We start from the raw sequence: 22,971 nt of genomic DNA on the forward strand, positions 1-22,971 counted from the left end.
TCGAGTTAATCGACGACCACGACGACGCCCGCCGCCTTTCACTTCTTGACCACCGACGCAGAGGTTCAAGGACAATCAAAATGGCGAACAACAGACTTCAATACGTGAGTTGCACCTGTTACATTCGATCTGGTTTATTGTCAACGAGCAATGAGACTAATATTCGAATTTTTTCCCCTCTACAGCGCCGCCGGAACCCGTACGTTTGAATCTCCCCTCCCTTCTCTTCCTCTACTCAGTCGCTACAATCCAACAAAATTACGTCCGAATTAGCCTCAATTCACGATAGACGGGATTTGTTGGCGCAACCTCGTTTTCTGGGCACGATATTGATGGGTTTCTGTTCTATAGGTACAACACGCGGTCCAACAAGGTTCGCATCATCAAGACCCCTGGTGGTGAGCTCCGGTACCTGCACATCAAGAAGCAGGGCACTGCCCCCAAGTGCGGTGACTGCGGCATCAAGCTCCCCGGTGTGAGTACTCCCGAGTGATTTCGTCCAGGTTTTGTGCGGTTTTGTGCGAGGGTACGAAAAGGATGTGCGACTCGACATGGACTTCACTTGGGGCGGTTGAGGTGGCGGCGACGAAAGACGACCAAGGAAAGATCCAGACCGACGCATATCCTATCTCGTCTCTCACGCTTGCCCTATCATCTCTCGACGATCCCGGACAAATGACTGATGGTTCGCTACGATATAGGTGCCCGCTCTGCGTCCCCGCGAGTACTCCCAGATCTCTCGCCCCAAGAAGAGCATCAGCCGTGCCTACGGTGGTTCCCGCTGTGCCGGCTGCGTCAAGGACCGCATCGTTCGTGCTTTCCTGATCGAGGAGCAGAAGATCGTCAAGAAGGTCCTCAAGGAGTCTCAGGAGAAGGCCGGAAAGCGCTAAACGGATGACATATTCTGCTCGGTGTTTTTGTGTCTTTAAGTGGGAGCGAAATGCAAAAATAAAATTCGGCTGGGTATGCTTCTCTTAGAGTAAAGTGACCAGGCGGCCACCCGGCCACAAGTCGTGGCGTGGCTACTGAATGAAATTATTCATGACTCAGTGTTCAATTATTGGCCCAGCTTCTACGATGCGCCGGTTTATAATTGGAATAATCTATGATTCTTCTTACCCGTATTCAGCCGTAGTCATCACGGCCTGTTCAGTTCCAGTGTAGTGGAACGTGCAACTTGTGTTGTTCACGCGGCCAGCGACCTCGTTACCGCCCATCCACTGCCTATGTAGATGCACCGAACACGGTCATCGATTCAAGCATCTCAACAGTCACCATGGCGTTTTGCCCGCCGCACTCTTCACATCTAGGACGCCCGTGCTACCAACCCAACCCGAGGTTCTTAAAAAGCCGCAGCGCTTTGGACTCAGTCGAGGCGGGAAAGAACCCCAAAAAAAAGACGCAAGGTGCAACAATTGTCCGGGGATGACCGGATCCCAGGGATCTCCGTTGAGAACAGAACTGACAACCAGCCAGCCTGCACTGCACCGGGGGAAATCCAGGCCGGACTCTATCCTACCCGCACGAAACGAATTCCCCACGTCGCCCGGGGCGTACGTACGCAGGACGACAAGGCTGCGCGACGACATACTCCGCGTACCTGGTTACCTGGGTGGCGACTGGCCTGAAGGTGTGCGACGCATCCACAGTTCGGTAAGGAATCGACGGTTAGATGAAGAGCACCACGCATCACAGTAACTTCTGTCATACTTCGGCGGCGTAGTGGAGATGCCTGGTGCGTCATTCTGCCGATAGAACCCAGGGACTAGACCCAGTGAAGGGGGACTGCAGTCCAACGTATTCTGAAAGACAGTCTACGCGGAAAGTGTTCCTGCGTAAGCATCGTCTAGTATCCCAAGGACTGCAGTTCTCCGAGAACATGATGGAGAAGTCCTCAAGGAAGGTCTCTTGCCGTCGTTGCTCATCCATCTGAGGCATGCATGTGTTGAAAAAGGAGACCCGTTCGAAGTGTTGGTCCCGTCGATGCCTCTGTGCTTCTAACCAGAAGCAACTAGGGCCTTGGTATACTAGGGGCGGTCAATCCATTCGAAGTTAGGCCTGAAAGGAATTGACATCGAGTTCCTATGACCATGACTGGGTGTTGAAATTCATCACCTGTATGGGTATGGACAAGCCATCTGCTCTCGATCTTGCAAAGGTCAAGGTCAAAAAAGTACCGTGGCTGTCTAAATCGCCGTACAACCGTATCTGACACAAGCGGTGAAGGCTTTGACTTACACTAGATCCAAAGACAGAAGTGCCGATCGAGACCACACCATCAAGGATAGCAAGACCCTGGGGACGATCACCCGACGTAGTACCAACTTCAGGGGCCGATTCCGGACACGCCGTCTGAAACTGGGTTCAGTCGGATGATAACATCCACCCGAATAAGCGAGAGAAGTGGAGAATGATATGGAAATGGGACGTGAATGGGGGCAAGGGGGCAAAAAAAGAATATAGAGTACCTCACGTCAGCCATGTATGTGGCGACAACATCTACCCTCTAATCATTCTGGAACTTGAAGTACCAGGTATAGTAGAAGGCAACCAGAAGGCAGCGAACCATCTAGCCAGTTGTGAAATTGTGGAGTCGAGGGCGCTTACCGTACATACATACCAGATCGTGTGCAGACATCCCTACATGCACCCATGCACCTATCACACCGAAGTCGAGACAATGGGGATGGTAGCGTGCATCCCCGGGCCAGACGGCCCAAATGACATACAAGATAGGCAATTTTCATGCATCCAATTCCATGGTAACGGCGAATCTACTGGGCTTGGCCAAGTTCCAGATGCGTCTAATCACCCAACGTATGTAGAGTGACAGTAACGCATTGTTGAGGTTGGACAATTATCTATGTAGGGACATTTGAAGAAAAATATGACGGCTGATTAGGCGATAAATGTGCTCGGGGAATGCATCCACCCTGACATTTCTGCAAAGTTTAAGGTGCATCCTTGGGGACCGCAGCGCCTTAGACATTCGGCACGGCCCGTTGGGGGCTGGCTGGTGGATATCGTACTTTTGCCTGCGGTCTTGTCGCACCGATCTGTGCCAACGTTTGTGAAGATGCATCTTTATATCTCTAGTCTGCATGGCTGTTCAAATGCTGCTTCAGAGAGTCTACGCTCAGAGGGTGGGATAGCCAAGGCCTTCGTTGATACCCAAACAGAGCCTGTCTAGGAAGGAGAATGAGCAAAAGCGATAACTAGACACATGGATATCGAGGTACAGAGAAATTGCAAAACTTGTGCAGCACAAGAATCAGAGACACGCCCTATGTCAACACCTCCGGGGAGTCTCCGGACCCTGAGCTCCACCTAGTGGTACCTTTGTCAGGAGAAAAGAGATGATAAGTGATCTATAATTAGTTCAACTAGACACTCTGAATACGTGCGTAAGCCTTGGGGCAATAACTATACCCAGACGAAATTTTTCCTAGGGTACACACCGTCCGGCGGTCGAACAGAAAACCCACGTACCCAGTATGGAGGTGGATTAACAAGATCATAGTAAGGGACCTTGCCTATTCGGTCAGCCAGGTGTCATGCTTATGCAGTAGTCAACTACTCTGTCCATTAACGAGCTCATCAATGTTGGTTGGTGGCGTTCTCCTAACGCGCCAGTCAACCTGACGGCAGTCTATCATTACGACGCCGACAAGCTTGGCTGCATTATTAGTCGCTGCCGGCTGTCAGTCTAATAAACATATGATCGCATCGGTGGAAATGCCGAACCAATAGAGTCAATGTGTCAGTCCGATCCGACACAAAAGTGAAGGTATTTTCTTAATAGTAACCAATACACTCTGTCGGCCGCGCGGCATTTACTCGGGGTCTCCGTCAGCAAACGACAGGGCGAATCATTTACATGTAACTAAAGATAATTATCGAAGCGCTTACGATTGGCAAAGAGCAATTTACATTTACAGTTCCAATGATGGGTGGTCTCTTTTCGCCGGCAGCCAGCCTCTAGAGCGCACGTTGTGCAGGCGGGTTATCCCGACCACCTACAGACATCACGAGCGTCATTCTGACCGATGACTTTCTCCACCGTCAATAGGTTGCAGATGGAGGAAGAGCCGGAACTACTAAGGACGGCTGATTCCTCCGCCGAATAGAAAGCCACGATTCAGGTTCCCACTGGATAGTTCAATAGATCTCGTTGCTTGGGCATCAGCCGGCTAACGCCCGCAAGTCGAATCAGGTCTGCCTAAATAAAGTACTGGCAGAAAGGCCCTGCGGGACATGCAGTGCATCTGTCAGTTATCGATGCAGACCCTCACTTGGGCCTGGATCGGCCTCGACTATACATTAGTGGGTCTGATTGGTGCCATCATGTCGGTGTTTTTACATGAAGATACACTGTTTTTAATATTATGATACAATATCGTATTATGGGCTTGATATTGTGTGGGATATGTGGAAGACATGTATTTCTTCAGCAACCCCCGGGTTACGGTCAACTGATCATGGCCTTTTTTGCAGGGTTTCTGTTGATCCAAGTGATCTTGGACGTCATAGTCTGCAGAATCCTGCCACGCACGCCCATTGTCATTCATTCATGCACGTATAGAAAAAGAATGATGCTGGCAAATAAAGGGAATTGATACGTATAGCAACCATGAATAGGAGGAAGGCCGAAGAAGCTGAAAGACAAAAGGAACCAATTCCATGACGCCACACACCTTTTTGATCCCTAACCCAGTCCATATGGGAAAAAAAAAAAAGCCTCGTGTTCCCAAGGCCATTAAAAAGGAATATAGGAAAACCAAAAATACCCCAAGAAAAAGATAACCGAAAATGTGACCAGCTGGGCAAGCCTCGCATCAACCACAGAAGACAATTGATTATGTGTTTTTGAAGAAAACCACGTCCTATACCCCAAAATGGACATCGGTAGTAACTTCGGAGCCTTTAAACATCCCCTGCTGAGGAAATGGTTGGATTCCATTCAACCCCAAGAACCCCGTATCCAACGCTAGACAGTCGGGTCCCGACCCCGCCATGTCACAGAAGATAGGGGTGCAGGGAGGGTCAGCACAGCCAACGACACTACCCAAATCGAATGATTCGGCTGATGTACGCGGCAGCGGTGTCGCCGATCCTAGTGACACATGGTACATCGAGGGCGTTGCTATCGAAGATGGATGCCGGTACTGGCCGTAAACATCCTTGTGTGGTCGCCGCTGGCAAGAAAAGCGTTGACGGGTTCGCTCTTTTCGAAGCTCATCGTGGCCCATGCTTCCTCGAAACTTGGCGGTGAATTTCGCTGCTTTGCCTCCCTTAGCGCCAGATCGTTGGCGCTGAGGGGCTGGTGGTTCCGAACCGAGCGCTTTTTTGTAGTTTGCCTGTTTTCTATACCGTGTCGTGGACTGGATACCCTTTTCCACAGCCTCATCCGTTAGGCGCCAAAAATTGACTGCCTTTTTTCCCGGTGTAGACTCTTCTCTAACAGCCTCAAATCCCTGTAAAACGATGTGTCGAGTCAGTACCACATCATATGAAGCTAAAAGCACGAACTAAGATCAAACAAGTTAAGGAACATTTACCGCATTCATCGATAGGTTGTGACGGATACTGTTCTGCCACCCCTTCGAGTTCCGGTCTTTCCCTTTCGCAGTATTTTTCTCAAACCAACTGTAAATTCCTTGGAGGGGTAATTTCATTCCAGGAGCAGACCTCAAAGCTCGGTAAATAAGGAGAGAGTACGGGGGTTCCCCGTTACTATCCTCCTCCGTGTCATCGGAGCTCAACCGTCTATCATCACAGCCAGTCCCGGGTGTAAAAGCTGTCGGGCTGTGGTCTCCTCGCTTTGAATGGAGGTATGACGGGGAGGAGATAGTCGAGGATGGCGCAATTAGAGTCGTTGCTGCGTAATCTTGATTGGCAGCTTCGGAGAAGTAATTATGGGCCCCAGTTGCAGGACCAGAGGAGTAAGATGAGTCGCGCTGCATATCACTCGAAGTGCTGCCCTCCGAATCCCACGTCCAATCCGAACAAGCTTTAGGCTCGTGGAGATATCGTAGCCCAGGCTTGAGTTGACTCGAGGTAGATATCACCATAGCCGAGTGCCAGTCATCTTCAAAAGATGAGAACAGTCGAGGGACATCCTCGGGTATCGCTCCCGTTGGAGAGTGAGATGGGCTAAGAGTATATCCTTGAATAGCCTCAGCCTGCCACAGATGCTGGCCTGGTGCCACAACCGCTGGTCTGTATGAACCAGAGCTCGTCCACTTTTCCAATGCGAAACAGGTATTAGCATGGCGAGAGGATGGTTCTAGGCGAGTGTCACCCATCACGGAGGAAGATGACCCTGCTTGAGTGGAAATAAAATGCTGAAAAGACCCTTTCCTAGGCAAGCCAGCGTACAAATGTTGCGGGGGTAAAAAGCGGTCCATCTTCCAGGATGCTGGCCTGGTTCTGGATTGTATAGTTGTAGTCTCACGGGACAGTCCTAAAGGCGTTCAAGAAGAGGGTCCGTGACGAACAAAACCGTAGAATTTCAAGTCAAAGAATGGCAGACATCTCTATTATGAGAAGGAAAAGGAAGAGAAGTTCGGCCGGTGACGAAGAAAGTGTGTTTGAATATGGGTAATGGTACGGAGGGGCTGAAGTAAAGGAAAAGAAAAGTTACCCCGAGCAAAGCGAAAAATAGATTTTCGAAGGGGAAAAAATAAAATAAAATAAAACAGAAGGTAAGACGTGTGACCATTCAGGTTAGAGAACTGCAGAGTAAATTGACGCTGCGAGTCAAGCTGGGCCAGCACATTAAGGCAATGGTTCTTCCCTGTAAGCACCCACAACCATGCATCTGCAGACCCCAGAGAGAATCGGGAGAGATCGAGAAAAAGAGATGACTGGGTGAGGCCCAAAGGGACTAGATCTGCAAAGACCAGGAACGACATATAGCTAGAGGGTCCAAGAGAAAAAGAAAAGTAAATCAAAATGACCCAGCAAAAACCACTAGCCTGCATCATGTGCTCCGGGGATGTAGCCGCTGGTACTCTTTCATCTGGGTCAACAGACGGTACCACCGAGATCTCCATTGTACAGGTGCGCCAAAGGCTATCACAGAGCCTATGTAGCGGGTAAATCTGGTGCTACCTCGACTGCAGTGGAGGTACTTAATGACCTTACAATGCTCAGAGGGCCGGAACTGACAGGCAGCGGGAGGTTACAGTAGGCCAACAACTTTTTGCACTATCGCATTGACTACGGCCGAAGGACTGGCAGCAGATGCTTCTGGAATTGGCATTCCGCCACCATTGATGCTCGTTGGACCCATCGTACAGAGGTTGAAGCCTTCTCCCGCTTCCCCGGCCAGCCGGAACCCTTAAGACAATCTGCAGGTGGCATGGTGGCACCAAAGCCGCTTCATCGCAGCGTCTCCCGCCCCTTAATTCCGTGCAAGACATACCAGGGAAACCTGAGCTGAGATAGTAAGCGCCACTCAACCCCCCGCTGTCCCACGTGATGGAATCCCCTGCGTACTGGGCACCGTACGCTTGAGGAAATCTGGCATATATACATGTCGTAGAGACGAAGAGAGAAAGGAGGTCCAAATAGGGTGTAGATAAGCATTCTGTTGCCCACACGTGGATGGTCGTGACATATCGGAGAAATGCGCGACGTACAATATGATACATCTCAGATCGTTGATCGCGCTGTGATCCAATGCTGAAGCTGGTGGTTGATACTTCCCAGGCCAATCACAGACACTACTCCTCGAGTCCTGACGATACTCGGTAACGGCCTACATTTCTTTATAACAAGATGCGAAGAGACACAAACAACGGGTGAATGAAACGAATGATAAGAATGTAATTTCATCTCTACTTCCGGTAATATATCTGACAAACAGTTAGCATAGTAACCTTCTCCATGTAAGGGAAACCCCCGACTTACCCGTTTAAATTGAAAATGCAGTTGTAAAATGCCCTGCGAATGCGTCAGTCTCTCTCATAGCGATTATGAATCTGGGTCAACAGGGCCCACACACCTTGTCGAAAGTGCTCTTGAAGCCCCTCTCCCTCTTGGCACTATAATCCCATTCTTTGTCCACGATTCGGAACGCGATGTCTTCATACGGCGGTCCAGCCATAAATCGAATGAGACATGTATCTTCCTCTCCTGCAGCAGCAAATGACTGGCCACGCTTCCGCCCATGCTCGCGCTCTATGCGATACGTCGGGGCCTTTGCCTTGTCGATAAGGTCAGGGTAGAAAATGTTGAATTTATATCCTTGAACCACTTTCGGGGGTGGATTGTCGTGGTCGTAATGTGTCTGGTTGTATTTATTCCACTCGTATCCCATCTGTACACGGTTGAAGTACCGAGGCTTCCGTGGTCGATATTTGCTTGCCCACTGTGGCTGAGAGGTAGTGCTGACAGCTTCCTCGCCAGTGAAAATCTCTTCGTTCTCACTGATACCCCGCGCAAGCTCCCGTTCGTAAAGGGCCTTTGTTGCCTGAGAGAAATCCTCGTTTGGTATGGCCGAGAAGCGAGTAGAAGCAGTTGCCACAGGTGCGTTCGATGCTTGATTCACTGGCGCAGCTGAAGGTTTTTCGGTCTGCCGTTGACGGATAGGAACAAAGCCCATCTTCAGGATCTTCTGACGATCGCGACCCTATGAGAGGTTAGTAAGTAAAAATGGATCATGAGGGGCTTGGAGAACCCACCACTTGATTTAAGAAGGCCGCCTCGTCCAATACCTCTAGGACCTTGTCTTCCGGGCGGATTTGGAGCAACGGGTCAGGATCAAGACCCCGGAATTCCTTCCCATCATCTGTCTGTCCCGTAGCATCCGTATGCACCACAGGAGCGAGAGGAGCAAGCTTAGCACGCACAGACTCTGCTTCCTCGCGTTGTTGCTGGCGAAGTCCCCGAACACGCTCATCAATGACTGCCTGGTAGACCTTCTTCAGTTTTGCACGAGCCTTCCACACCGTAAGGCTGCGCAAAAGTTCCTCCCAATAATCTGTGTCGATTGGCTCGTTGGAATCCAGCTTCTTCTTGACTTGCACTTCCAGGGCCTGTAGTTGCTCATAGGACTTTGGACTCAGAAGCTTATTGATATCGGCAGCAACAGAGCTGATGGCACGTCCTTCGGGGGCCGTAGTTTTCTGGCGATCTCGACAAATCACTTTCATGGTCTATAGCAAACAAACCGTCAGATTAGTCTCCCGCGTGGCATGAATATTATGAAGCTCAAAACATACCTTCCAGAAGTCCCTATTCTGCGAATTGGCCTCCAATCCCAGGAATGTATCAATATCCTTCTCCAAATCCGACAGTTGGCCAGGTGAAAGACCTTCGAAAACGCCATCTGGGTCCACAATATCCAACTCCGAGTCCGCGATCTCATCGTCAAGCGGGTTTCGCGTAGGATCGATTACCCGCAGAGTGACAGTGAGCCAGTCGATCGGTTTCGCCCGCCCTTCTTTCACTCTGATCTCCGCCTTTTTTTTGGCCTGCTTGAGCACGAAGATGTCCTCCTGCGCCACCCACTCGCGCACTTGCTCATCTTCCTGCAGCTGGTTGAGCCGCACCTGATCCTTCATGTTCCATCCCTGCGATGGTGTAGATCTGCCCCTCCCGTTCGCCTCGCCTCTGCCGCCTCCATACGGCGAATTTCGCTCGTCATGTCTGCGGGGAAGCTTCTGGGGCTGATGCGAGGACGGCGATCGCGACCTGCTTCGCTTCGAGCCTGTGCGGTCGGGAATTCGCGCCGACATTTTCTGGCGTCCTTCCAGTGGTGTTCCTTGGTAGGGTAATAACGTGGGTCGTGGGTGGTATTCGTAGTTGGTGACCGCGATATAAACTGCGGATGGATTCTTGCCGCAGATCGAACGGTCTGGGTTGCGCGCCAAGAGCGGAAGGTCAGGCGCAAAGGGCGGCAAAGTTACTCGATTAGTGCCGCTCCAGGTATCTATGCTCCCGCTTCCGCCTAGTGAGTTCACGCTTGTTATGATGACACGGAACCCCGACCCTACACAACGGCGGGCTACGTGAAGTAGTTGCTTCAACTCTTTATTTTAGACTTCATGGATGACGCTGTTCATGATGTCTGCGCCATGGAAAAAGCTACATCTCCCAGAGACGGCAGGCTTGCCCCCTCTTCTCTTTAAATATATTACAACGTCAACCAGCTATGAGGTATACCTGACAGACTTGACCAACGTTTGGTCAGAGCATATGAATCGCCAGGCCATATTGAAGAGAGCCGACAAACACGATGCCACGATTGATCCTAGCGAGGACCCAGATCAATTTGGGCTTTTGTTACAAAAAATCGGTGATGCGCTGCGCCACGAGCCCGGAAGTCGCATAGGTCTACATCAGGGAAGCTCAGGTTCGCTGGAATTGGACGTCTCCATCAAACTGCCTGCTCCGCTTGAACCTCTGAAGTGGACGCTGTATCTGGACAAAGAACAATCCTCTTCCACAACCGCTCATCTCCTTCTTCCCTTAATTGAGGCAGAAGTAAACCGGGAGTTGCGCCAGAAAACGCTCATCGACCAACTCAATAGAAAAGACTGGATCCTAGCGAAACTGTTCGACAAGATTGAGGCCACAGGTATCGATCTGAGCACGATATTCCCCGGCATATCCGGTCTACGATCTGGCCGAAAAGGTACCACCCTGGCACAAGCTGCAAAGTACATCAAAGGTGTCGCGCCGTTCGATGAACAAGCTTGGCTCGATGAAGTCAGCAAAACGTCGCCCGATGTAGACCTTGCTTCTAATATCCTTGCGGAAATCTCCAGCTCTGAGGACACAAAACCAGCTGGAAAGCTTCGTCCGCCACCAGACGCATGGTGGGAAGGGGTTTCGGTCACCGAGGATGCCATTCCTCGTTCCACCCCCAAACAACAAAAAGAAAATCAAGTTCCAGGTCCAAAGGCTTTTACAGACGATGCAGAGATGGAAACTGACTCGGAGGCAGAAACGGAAGATGATGAGTTCCAGGTACGTCCACCCAACTCTAACATGCGAGTCTATTGCTCTGGAATCTGACCTCTGTTCAGCGGCAAGTGACGCCACCAAGGCTAAAACGTCCTCAAGGTACGGAAAGGAAATCTCCAATATCTCCGGAGGAGCCTCGAGAACCGGATGAAGAATCTAACAAGGAGTCACCGCCCCCAACACGGAAGAAGATGCAACCAAAACCATCCAAAGGACTGGGCGTGATTGGGGGCAGGAAAAAGCACCACGAAGCACCGCAGACGCCAACTCCTCTCTCGGAACACAGCTCTCCTGAAGTAGAACCAACACAGCCTCATAATCAGAATAAGGTTCTAACAGATGAGGATGAAACTGATTCCGGGCCTGACGAGCAGGATGACTCCTCGCCTCTATCACCAGCAGCCTCTAAATCTGAGGAGCCGCCCAAGAGATTGTTAGTGGAACCGCGCGGTTTGGGAGTAATCGGCGGCAAGAAGAAAGAAGCGAAGCCGGCTCCCAAGTCACCGGCAAGAGAGCCGGCACGAGAACCATCCACTGAGAAATCACCAATGCCGGCAGCGAGAACAAAACGAGCCGGTAAGCTTGGTGTTATAGGAGGCAAAACCCCTAAGAGTACGAGTGAGGTTGTGTCTCGTCAAAAGGAATCACCTCCTGAGCAGGTCGAAGAAGAAATCAATATCGGAGAGGCGAAGAAGACCAAGCCTGAGCCAGCGAAATCTTCATACCCCGAAAAGGCAGCACAGAAAATGCAGCCAGAGGAGCCTAAGACGGAAGAAACTGAACAAGAGAGAGCAGACCGCAGACGGGAAGAGCTGAAGAGACAACTCGAAGCGAAAGCGAAAGCACCTGCGAAGAAAAAGCGCAAGTTCTAACACAATATAACATGACCACCCATCTACTTGTATCTTTGCGCATAAATTCCCTGATGCTGGGTGTTTGGTTTGTGTCTTTCACATTAAATAATTCATATTGTACATATCTACCTGGTATCAAACATAATATACGGCTGAGTGTCCAGTGAAAAGTTACCACGGCACGACACTCTGTCTGGCCATATCCGAAGAAATTTTAGTAAAAAGGACATCTGCGCATCTCAGCGATTTAACCCACTACCTCCTCCAGTACTAGACCTGGTGGAAGTGCGGCGTCTACCCTGTTCGCTAGGGGTGACAAGCCGCACTTTCTTGGGCGACATTAGAGCGGACGTATTGGGTCCAACAGTGGTACCAGCACCTAGCATCCCTCGAACCTTTTCGACTGCCTTACTCTCTCCTTTAGCCCAGGTGTCTTGTTTGACAAACCCTATACCCGCTCTTCTACTAGCTGAATCACGCTTCTTTGACTCGTCCAAGAGCACAGTGCGATTGTGCTCGCGACGCGGACCTGGCCCACAATCGTGCATGCAGCCTGGGGTGGCGCAGCCACCTTCACTGACCGAGGTGTCACTCAACCATATTTGCATGCAGGCTAGGTGCCCTCCATGTCCACATCCCTGACACCAGCTCCAAAGAGTAGAGCCCTTCGGTCGTGGAGAGCGGTAAGGGCCCGGGTACTGTTCGTCCAGTTGATGTAGTTCAGGGGGAAGGATAGACTCCGTCTTTACCGACGAGCGGGAGGACGAGAGCGGGAGCGAGGCAGTCTCCGAGTCTGGCTCATGTGGTGACTGCAAGGAAGCAGACAGTTCAGCTACCCATTCAGGGGGCGGCTCAATGCTCATGCAGATCGCACAAGGCTCTTGGGGCGTATCGCATCGGTGACAACGTCTATTGTCATGAGTCGGGTTGTCGTAAGGGCGTTTGCATGTGAAACAAAACACGTTCATAGTGGTATCGACTTGGGAGTATTCGTAGACCTCTGGGTAGGATGGGGCACAGAGTAGACGGAGCTCAGCGGCTTCAATATACATGGACTGGCGCATGAGATGCTCATTGTACACCTTGAATATGAACTCACATTCTTCGTTTGGAAGGATCTTTTCACAATCCTCAAAGAGCGTGCGCAATTTCTGGAGCAAATGTGCGGCGGACTGTATATCGATGTTTGTGCTACTGTGGCAATGTTGGATCGCTTCCTTCAATAAGACTCCGGCGCTCCAAGGCTTATACCCAGTTTCGTCAAGACTCATCGGAATCGCAACATCAGAAAGACCATCTCCCAATTCGGATAGTGCCTGGCGCTCTTGACTGGGTATGCTCTTGGACCCATCAATCGCCAAGTCTTCGTCCTTCTGGCGCAAAATTTCCAGAGGACTTGATTCCATCAACAATGGAGGAGGGCTGGAAGGACGCTCTAGGTGGACGTAATTAGTATCCGGGAGGGAGTCGTCAAATGTGCCATTGCCTTGCGCTTCTTGGTCACGAGCAGGCCCAGAATCTGTAATCGAAGCACCTCGATTCCGAGGCACAGATTGGTTTCGAGTCTCATTTGTGTCACTGCCCGATTCTTCTGCCGGATCTGTGTCTTCCCCAACATCATACAGTTTTGCCGAGGAAAACGATGTCCCCATTGATTTGGAAGGATGAGAGCTCTCAGTAGACGCCGAGAACATAGGAAAGCTTTCCGAAGACTCATGACGTTGGAACCCTGGAGCCCTACTCGATTCCATAGGCGACTCAAGCGACAGGACTTTTTTGGGGAACGACTTGTAATCCCGAATAGCAGCCCTCTTATCTTCCATCTTTTGATCATATTCGTCTTCCTCAGGTATTGGCCGATCCCGGCTACGCCAATCTGCCCGTCTGCTAATGTCACGCGGGGCCGACCTCTGGTCTTCCGAGACGTACGGAGTCAATCCAGGCACCCGCTCAGATGGAACGCTCTCAGGAATCGACGGTAGCTCTTCGCTGGCGTTTGATTGACTCCGCTCAACCTGAATTATGGGCCGAGGCTCTATATCCGACATTGATGACCAGTCGTTTGAATTCATGGTGTCTTGGTTTGAGCTGAGGACTGATGGTGGGAGGGGTTGGATATCCTGTTCGTTAAGAGACGACATGTGTGAGTTGGAGCTATCTGAGGATCCGAGAGGGGAATCAGGTAAAGGGCGGGCAAGGGGAGTAGTCATGCTGGATGCAGGCTCAGTGTCGGAGAGCGATGGCTTGGCCACTTTGGTCTCCACGACACCTTTGAAGAGGTGGTTCTTCATCTTGTCATGCTTTCCATCCTCCAAGGCTCGTGTTCTTTCGGAACGTAGCAATTCTTTGGACGACTTCTTTTTCATGTTGCGAGAGGCTTTTTGCCCAGATCGCCGTTCCTCTCTCGCCTTCACTTGAAGTTCCTGAATGACTGCGAACTTGATGATTCGCCAGGTCTGTGCCAATTTGGCTAATGACACATCCTCTGCACACTCGGCATTGTGCCCTAGCGACTCGAGCAAAGAGGACAAAGGATCAACATGCATGTTATCAAAATCATCAAGTAATGGTGAATAATGACGGGCTAAGTATTGAAACACATCCCTACTCATTGTTCCCCCTGGAATGCTCCCCGTGATGCCCATCTGGTGCGGTTCGGGGGATTTGACCTTGCTCATCACTTTCTCCAGAGAAGTGACGGGGCTCTTATCGGAAAGCCGAGGAGGTGTACTTCCCAAAGACTTCGATGGTCGAGAGCTTGCCGATTTACTACGCTGGTGATGGACAAGCGTGAACGAAGGTTCGTCAAGGAAGTCATCGACAGGGCTTTGACTCAGCACTTCACCGCTACTAGTGTCTTCCTCTTGGTGGCCTATGAATTCAGTAGCAGTGAGCCCCAGAGTACTTCGTCTGGGGCGTTTTTGAACAAAAGCAACCACCTCACCACTTGGACTCCACGCAACTGAGCACGTCGGTCGCCGGTTGACTACCTGTGGAGCATATCGAACATCGGTCTGGGTGAAAACACCGCCTTCTCCTACAGTCCACAACAGGTCCTTCGAATGCCACAGCAAGTCGGATGCGCGGGTGTCATATCGATCAAATTCTCTAAAGGGGATATGGGGTCGACGGAGATCCCACAAGTGGATTCGCGGGTCCTCTTTGTCGTAAGACGTCACGAGCTGGGTTGACTGCCAGTCCCCGAAATTCTCCGGTTCTCTCGCCCAAGACGGCGGACGCCAGCGAACATTATTCACTGCCTGGGGTGTCCGGAACTGGAAGACCGGCTTTTGTCTTCGGTCGGTGGCCTGAGCATGCCAGACCTTGACTTGTCGGTCTGTGCCACCACTCACTAGGTGTTTTCCGTCGGGATGCCAGTCAACCGAATAGCAGGGCCTGTCATGGGCAGTGATTCTCAGTCCAGGAGTGTTAGGCTGCCGAGTATCCCAGGTTTGAACAGTGCCACTATCCGTGGCGGTTGCAAAAGCGACACCGTCTTCGGGAGACCATCTCACATCCCGAACGGCATCACTGTTTCCGTGAAACAAGTGAGTACTCCCAGATACCGGTACCCCGCGACCTGTGGAGGGCACCCGCAAGTCCCACATGCGAACGGTGGAGTCCTGGCTGGCGGACAATAATAATGACGGCATAAATGGGTTGAACGCTAATCGATGAACCTGACGGCTGTGGCCTACAAAGCGGCAATATTCCAAACCTGTCCGGTGAAGATCATAGAGAACGATGCGGCCGTTGGCCACCGCAGTGGCGATGACCTGATCGTGAATTCCATGTGACCACTTCACATCCCGGACCATCAGCTGGTCTTTGTGCCGTCCGGAAGGGCCATTTGGGACTTGATGGGTAGACGAGTAACTAATGATGGCATTGCGCAGGTTGAACTCCTCGGATGAATGGTCCGGCGAGACACGGATAGTTTTGAGAATTTCTTTACCGGCAATTACTGCATGCGTCCGTTGAGGGGAAATATCCAACGCAGCTATGGGAATCCCGGTTTTATGGGTGACGGTTTGAGACTCCCCGGGTCTAGGATGCGGTTAGAATGGTACGCTGAAGCTCACGGGAGGGATGGGAAATTGCATATGAGTGAAGGGCGGAATAGACAATCATCCGCTGAACCGACGAAGGGGGGCTGAAAATGTCAAGACGGCAGGGAGGGGGGAGGGGAGTAGTGGCGAAGAACAGAAAGTGGAAAGGAGCTATACAATGATTTGGATCTAGTATTATATCGGGGACCAGCAGGTGAATCTGCACGAGCACCGCCTGACGTCTGCGGGCTGGGAGGTCTCGACCCCGAAAAGAAGGGCTGTGCGAACCTCGCCAAAGCACTGGCCGCCCGATTGGAATACTTGGCCTGTTGTTGCACGGGAGCTGGAGGGGGAGGCGGGGGGGCTGGAGAAGAGCTGTTGCTGCTGCTGCCAGCACTGCGAGGGGGCAATCGCGAGAACTCGGACATGATTCCAATGACGATGATCGCGTCCCACCAGGACTTAACTTAGGGGAAGTCGATGCCCCATGGTTATCGACCAAACACCTGGAGAACGGGGCAGACAGAGGGGAAAACGGAGCGACCGTGACGTGACGAGTCGGGCGCAAGTGAGTAAGAAGTGGGAAATGTTTCCAGATGGATGCACGCACGGTTGTGGTATGCCGCAGTTGGAGTTGATAGATTAGTCAGCGACGAAACATGAACGATGCGCACAAGTTGGTCCACGGTTGGAAGAAGAGAGGAGGATGGCCATCACGATCCAGCAGATAAGAATAGAGTGGCGAGAACGCGTGACTGACAGATAGTGCCTGTACCAGTGGTCGTTAAGAGGTGTATCATCGTTACTGGTAATAATCGTTTCAGTAATCGGAAGGTATTTGGACCTGTCCAGCTGATGGATCGCGACAGTGTTTACCAGGTAAGGTACTCGAGGCCCAATGAATGCCGAACCATCCCGGGGAAGGCGTCTGGGGAGTGAGGTGTACAATTGATTTTGCGGGATGAATGCAGGTAAACGTTGTTCCAAATGACCTGGAAAGAGAGAAAAGTTCCTTACGATAAATGGCATGCATGCATGCAGGGATGTATCAGTGAGAGAAGGGCGGTGTGTGCAGGATAGTCCATCGTCTGTCCCCGTCTGGCAGGCGCCTTTCCGGTTTGCCCCTGTGGGAAAAGAGAAAATTGACTCGATAGGGAAGCTAGGTAAGTACGGTGGAACATCGAATTCTCTTCTGCCTTCAACCTGGCTGCAGCGTATCCTACCTGTGTCTCTAGGTAACTACCCTATGCACCTTACATCATACCAACTCCGGAGTAGTGGACCTTACCTGACCATCAATGCTTACAGGCATAATACCTGGGTAGCCACCGGGGCGCCTCTCCTTTGAAAAATACTCACTCGGGTACAGACATTCCACCCAGAGTGGTTTTAGATCATCCGGACACTCGGGACCCCCCAAGTGGGACAGGCTAGATGCCTCAACAGGATAGATCATGGCACCCTTGACTTGGACGACGAACGACGCGCGGTGGTTCCCCCACCGATCGAGATCCTCCGGCTGTCGTCATCTTCGAATGATGAAGTTGGTCTTGTAATGGTGGTTGAGTCTCCAAAAAATAGCATCATGACTGTTGTCGCAGTAAACTGTGTTCTATTTGGGCTTTGGTGTTGCTATCCTCCCAGTTCTGATTGCTACCCCTGGCAGTGTGTTGTGTTCAGCCACCGATGACCGGACAACCAGTGATGGAGGTGCCCCGACCCCCCTCCCTTATGTGTAGCAGATGAGGAGGCGGTTTTGCGTCCACGGAAATCATAAATACCATCGGGGAGAGATACCAACCTACCATGGGGCAATCATCTTCGGTGGAGGGAAACGCATCCACTCATTAAGGCCACCCCTACGAGGAGTCTAGACTAATTGATTGGAGGCTCCTCTGAGACCTAAATCCAGATTTTGAATTGTCCATGGACACTAGGCAGCTGATGGTCCAACACCCGCCTCCAATCCGGACCTTACCCATGTTATGCAGCTCACAGACCATCTCATCCACACCTCCTGAAAAGAATTAGCGGGATCCATCACGAGTGATTTCATCCTACCACAGTTGATGTGCCCCTTGTCCATCGAGATCAACATTTCTCATCCCTACCAGTTAAGACCGACAATTATGATTGTTTCTTGGAAGATATTTTTCATGTTCTCCTCCCCACTCTTCTTCAGGCATCAGTTCCGTGAGGAGTTATCCCCGTGAGAGCACGAGGATGTATATCTGCCCTATCGCACCACACACAAGATCGTCCCGGTATCCGTACCTCCTCTGAAGAACTCCCCCGTCGGATTCACGTCCTTCGTAGGGCACTCTATTGTGTGACGGGAGTTACATAGGAGCTCCAGACTGCCGTCCGTCGCTCTGCAACCATCCACTTCTTGTCCTATCCCATAAATTACCAGCTATATTCAGGAACCATCTTCTCTAGTTGAACCCAATCCCATGAGGCGCCCGGCCGAAAGATTGAACGCCTCCTCTTCGATCCCTGTACTCATCGGGCATACGATTGACCTGGCCCAGTCAATTGTGGGAAAGTGGCCATGATGCGCGTTAAACACCAGTCTAGAAGCTCAAATCGGAGAGAAACCCATGACAACAATACGACCCGGTAGTTTGCTGTCTTCCTGCATTGGTGGAGGCATGAGTCCGCAGGAATGACGTCTAGGAAATAATTGTTACTATTATATCACAAGAACAAGGGATACAGATCCGAATCCAGGGGAAAGCAATGAGCTGTACGAAGTATGATTGTTTTTATTTACTCAAGATTTCTTTCTTTCTTTCTTTCTTTCTTTTTTTTTTTTTTTGTTGGAAAAAAACTCCGACATGCACCTCAAACCTACAGGAACCGAACGACCGTTAAGACCCTTGAACATCTATTTCTGCCCCCTATAAATACGGCGACAACCAAAAAATTAATTGCCTCTCACCTGCGGGCAGCTCCAGTCTATCACAACGTGGTAAAACGATGGACCAACTTTACCGGTCAAATACGCAACTGGGGTAATTCTCACCACGTCTTTTTCGTCTCGGGTGTGTATTTTTCGCCTCCCGAGCCACCACCATCGTCCAAGCTTGGTAGCTACGACCGGGTTAGTCTCGACTTTGTTCGGCATCCACAGCACACCGTCATTCTCCTCAAAAGTCACTATCCCAACGATCATTTCCTCTCGTGTCTTCTCTCTCTCTTCTCTACTCTTCTCCCTCTCTCTCTCTCCCTTCGTTTCTCCCTCCTCTCTCCCTCTCTCGTTCTCCTCCCCCTCCCCCTCCTCTTCCGTATTCCCCGGCTGAATGCGTTTCTTCTACTTAGTTTCTTCCGAGTGCAGTGGTTCATCCCGGGGTTTCCTGTCGCGGCCCATATAACCCTTTCTCCCTTAGTCAATCCTCACGTATTCTTTTCTTCTGTATCTATTCCCTTCCCCTCAAAGGTCTTTTGTCATTTCCTGCACCATTAATACTCCATTGGATCTTTGTTCTGTCGGTTTAACCCTTCCGTCCTCCTTGCTTTACCAGTTCTCCCCGGTCTCTGGGAACATTGCAACCATTCCCAGGCAAATCTATAGCAGGAACTACGGTCCCACGTGTCTGTCGATCTCTTCCAACAACTCCCTGCTATACTGTTACAATCCCGGACGACTTACGGGCTAGCCTCGAACCTCCCTGCCAAAGATCGACGGTTCCAGCCATCAGATTCAGACTCCTTGTCCGCTGTCGACCGCTCCCGTCACCCCCGTGTTCATCGATTCGGATCGCGTCCCTGTGTCATGGAAATATCCTAATGATATTGTTGATCTTGTAGGACCTTGTGGAGGATGTTCATCATGGACTCTCATCACGCCACCCGTGAATTGCTGGAGTACCTTCGTACCGGTTATCCTATACTGCTTTTTCTGGTCTTTCTATCTTCCTTTGTGGCCAATTCGGTCATTACCGCCAAAAATGTCAACCGGAATCCGAGTGCAATGGGGACTGGTCCCGGTGGAAGACCCCTCCCGAAGCGATCGAGAAGCACGGTAGCCGTGATGAAGGCACCTCGAAAATTCTCCCGGAATACCGAATTGGCCTTCAAGTGGTTATTGGTTGGAATTATGGTGACATTTTTCTCGGAAGCAGCCCTCAACATCGCTCATGTTATGATCTCTCGCGACGAACAATGGTGGTGCGGCCAATCCGTTGTGGTATGTTACTCTGGCCTCCCTACATTACAAAAACTTGCCCTCCCAAATATGGACCAAGCTTCAGTGCCTAATTTTCCCTAGATATATGTTGTTGGATCGTTCTTTGACTATTCGATCATCCTCGTCTCCCTGTTGGATGCGAACCCCTCCCCGACATGCGCCCAATTTGTCCCTTGGCTGGTAGCCCTACCCATCGAGCTCGCCATTCTGGGTGTTTCCCTCTCGATAAAAACCGGTGTTCATCGTGAACCCGTCGTGGGTGACCCTGCAGGAGGCCGTCTGCGGAACGGCCTCACATCGTGGGAGTCATTGGAACTCATATCAAGCTGCATTAGAATACTAATTCTAGCTACCCTAACCACCCTATACATGTTCAATTCAATCAGCCAGAAAACGAATGTCTGGAAGACGTCGCGAAGCCATGCCCATAGTGCGTCTGAGACTACTGGATTGCTTGACCCCTCTCATGCAGAGAATGGAAACGCTTATGGTTCAACAAATGGCGCTGGGAACCAGCAACCCGCGAAGCCCGCGGATCCGTGGGTTCGCCCAACGACTGTTCCTTCTACCAGCTGGTGGGAGTATCTCAGCGGTTATTCCCTTTTCTTCCCGTACCTTTGGCCGTCAAAATCCCGTCGGTTGAAGGTTGTCGTGGTCATCTGTTTTCTGTTGATTATTTTGCAACGGGTGGTCAATGTTTTGGTTCCCTACAAGGTTAAAACCATCACGAATAAGCTGTCCAAGAAAGATGGATCACTTCAGGTCCCGTGGTTTGACATTTGCCTGTACATCTTATACCGGTGGTTGCAAGGCAACCAGGGTCTCATCGGATCTTTGCGGTCCAGTCTCTGGATCCCTGTGAGCCAATATTCTTATATGGAACTTTCGACTGCAGCGTTTGAGCATGTTCATGGACTCAGCCTTGATTTTCATTTGGGAAAGAAAACGGGTGAAGTACTTTCTGCGCTCAGTAAAGGGAGCTCGATCAACACCTTCCTGGAACAAGTCACATTCCAGGTTGTGCCGATGTTGATTGATCTTTGCGTTGCCATTGTCATTCTTCTTATTGCTCTTGACGCCTATTACGCACTGGTTGTCACTATTGTGACTTTCTGCTACCTCTATGTCACCATTCGTATGGCTCAGTGGAGAGCGGAGATCCGACGCCAAATGGTCAATGCTTCAAGAGAAGAGGATGCCGTGAAGAACGATTCGATGGTGTCCTACGAAACAGTTAAATACTTCAACGCCGAAGATTACGAGTTTGACCGATATCGGGGTGCTGTATCATCTTATCAGAGGGCGGAATACCACGTGCTCTTTTCATTGAACCTGATGAACACGTCTCAGAATACTGTCTTCATGTTGGGTCTGTTGATCGCATGCTTTATCGCCGCTTACCAAGTTTCTTTGAGACAAAGGGAGGTGGGTGATTTTGTGATGCTTCTCACCTACATGGCCCAGCTTCAGGGACCGTTGAACTTCTTCGGGACTTTCTACCGTTCCATTCAATCCGCGTTGATCAACTCCGAACGGATGCTGGAATTGTTTAGAGAACAACCTACAGTTGTGGATAAGCCGAGTGCGAAGCCCATGCTCGGTTGCAAGGGTGATATCACCTTTGATAATGTGGAGTTTTCGTACGACTCTCGGAAACCGGCTCTGAACGGACTCACCTTCCACTGTGAACCTGGAACGACAACTGCATTAGTCGGCGAATCTGGCGGAGGAAAATCAACAGTCTTTCGCCTTCTATTCCGGTTCTACAATGCAGAGAGAGGATGTCTGAGGATCGACGGCCACGATGTCGAGGACATCACTATTGACTCGCTCCGGAAACACATTGGCGTCGTCCCGCAAGATACAGTTCTCTTCAACGAGACTTTGATGTACAACTTGAAGTATGCCAATCAAAACGTAACAGATGAAGAGGTCTATGACGCTTGTCGTGCTGCCAGCATTCATGATAAGATCATGTCCTTCCCCGATGGGTACAACACCAAGGTCGGTGAGCGCGGCCTACGGCTAAGTGGAGGCGAGAAACAGCGAGTGGCCATCGCTCGGACTATACTCAAGAACCCGCGGATCATCATGCTGGATGAAGCTACAGCTGCTTTGGATACCGAGACGGAAGAGCACATCCAGAGCGCGTTGTCCACCTTGTCCCGTGGGCGTACTATGCTCGTGATTGCCCATCGGTTGAGTACCATCACGACGGCGGACCAAATCTTAGTGTTGCAGGAGGGACGGGTTGCTGAACGCGGAACCCATGATCAATTACTCGCTATGAAGGGGCGATACGCAAGCATGTGGCGAAAGCAAATTCGCGCACAGAGGGCGGCCGCTGAAGCGCAGGTTCTTCAGGATCGTGCCCAGCGGCTTCGCAGCGCATCAACCTCCGGTGCCGTCGGTGATGACAGCTCCAGTCAGTCCGACGAGGATCGGAAGGGCAACCGCCAGTCGTCTATGGCCCGCCAACCGTCCACCAAATCTGCCGACGATGGCCGAAAAGGATAAAGAACATAACAGGTACCTAATAGGGGTGGCGTACAGAACCATCCTGGTGTCATTTTCATCATACGTATAAAGAAGGATTATACTTAGATTGTCTGGGTGAGAAGATACCAGTCTCGGGTTATTATCTTCATTCCGTCGGAAGGCAACAAGGAGGAATGGCTTCCTCCACATGTCTTTTCATACCTCCATTTTGATTTTTTGATGTATGGCGTTGTGCATGACTAACATTTTGTATGCCGGAAAAGAGACAGGTTTAGACAAATCGACACGAATAGCATGGCTGATGGATTTAATGCTGCTCGATGGATACACGTGATGATGCATGAGTAGCCTTCCCGCTCCCATGGGAAGCGACAGAGGATTCACTGACTGTACACGTTCCTGATCC

General features: G+C 50.8%; 6 protein-coding genes across 6 annotated transcripts; 3 read left to right on the forward strand and 3 right to left on the reverse strand.

Annotated features, from left to right (window-relative positions):
• Positions 1 to 80: 80 nt before the first annotated feature.
• On the forward strand, positions 81 to 890 carry BDV59DRAFT_204043 (60S ribosomal eL34 domain-containing protein; the record flags this gene model as incomplete). Its single annotated transcript, XM_073694366.1, has 4 exons — positions 81 to 104; positions 186 to 199; positions 352 to 475; positions 702 to 890. The coding sequence occupies 4 exons, from the start codon at positions 81 to 83 to the stop codon at positions 888 to 890; spliced, it is 351 nt and encodes a 116-aa protein (XP_073545549.1).
• Positions 891 to 4,883: 3,993 nt separating this feature from the next.
• BDV59DRAFT_194731 (uncharacterized protein) lies at positions 4,884 to 6,305 on the reverse strand (the record flags this gene model as incomplete). Its single annotated transcript, XM_073692443.1, has 2 exons — positions 4,884 to 5,474; positions 5,559 to 6,305. 2 exons carry the CDS (start codon positions 6,303 to 6,305, stop codon positions 4,884 to 4,886), a joined length of 1,338 nt encoding a protein of 445 aa, XP_073545550.1.
• A 1,536-nt stretch (positions 6,306 to 7,841) lies between these two features.
• BDV59DRAFT_204045 (splicing factor cactin) lies at positions 7,842 to 9,743 on the reverse strand (the record flags this gene model as incomplete). Its single annotated transcript, XM_073694367.1, has 5 exons — positions 7,842 to 7,859; positions 7,915 to 7,947; positions 8,009 to 8,635; positions 8,688 to 9,161; positions 9,228 to 9,743. The coding sequence occupies 5 exons, from the start codon at positions 9,741 to 9,743 to the stop codon at positions 7,842 to 7,844; spliced, it is 1,668 nt and encodes a 555-aa protein (XP_073545551.1).
• A 214-nt stretch (positions 9,744 to 9,957) lies between these two features.
• Positions 9,958 to 11,957, forward strand: BDV59DRAFT_77677 (uncharacterized protein). The gene is made up of 2 exons (XM_073697085.1): positions 9,958 to 10,977; positions 11,037 to 11,957. Exons 1-2 carry the CDS (start codon positions 10,057 to 10,059, stop codon positions 11,844 to 11,846), a joined length of 1,731 nt encoding a protein of 576 aa, XP_073545552.1. The 5' UTR covers positions 9,958 to 10,056; the 3' UTR covers positions 11,847 to 11,957.
• BDV59DRAFT_77695 (WD repeat protein) lies at positions 11,957 to 16,412 on the reverse strand. The gene is made up of 3 exons (XM_073697086.1): positions 16,055 to 16,412; positions 13,884 to 15,875; positions 11,957 to 13,817 (listed from the first exon to the last, which is right to left on the reverse strand). The coding sequence occupies exons 1-3, from the start codon at positions 16,303 to 16,305 to the stop codon at positions 12,068 to 12,070; spliced, it is 3,993 nt and encodes a 1,330-aa protein (XP_073545553.1). The 5' UTR covers positions 16,306 to 16,412; the 3' UTR covers positions 11,957 to 12,067.
• A 3,297-nt stretch (positions 16,413 to 19,709) lies between these two features.
• hmt1 (putative vacuolar ABC heavy metal transporter (Hmt1)) lies at positions 19,710 to 22,583 on the forward strand (the record flags this gene model as incomplete). Its single annotated transcript, XM_073692444.1, has 2 exons — positions 19,710 to 20,066; positions 20,148 to 22,583. The coding sequence occupies 2 exons, from the start codon at positions 19,710 to 19,712 to the stop codon at positions 22,581 to 22,583; spliced, it is 2,793 nt and encodes a 930-aa protein (XP_073545554.1).
• Positions 22,584 to 22,971: the final 388 nt, after the last annotated feature.

Source organism: Aspergillus ambiguus (assembly GCF_047715705.1).
Source record: "Aspergillus ambiguus strain CBS 117.58 unplaced genomic scaffold BDV59scaffold_29, whole genome shotgun sequence".
NCBI lineage: Eukaryota > Fungi > Ascomycota > Eurotiomycetes > Eurotiales > Aspergillaceae > Aspergillus > Aspergillus ambiguus.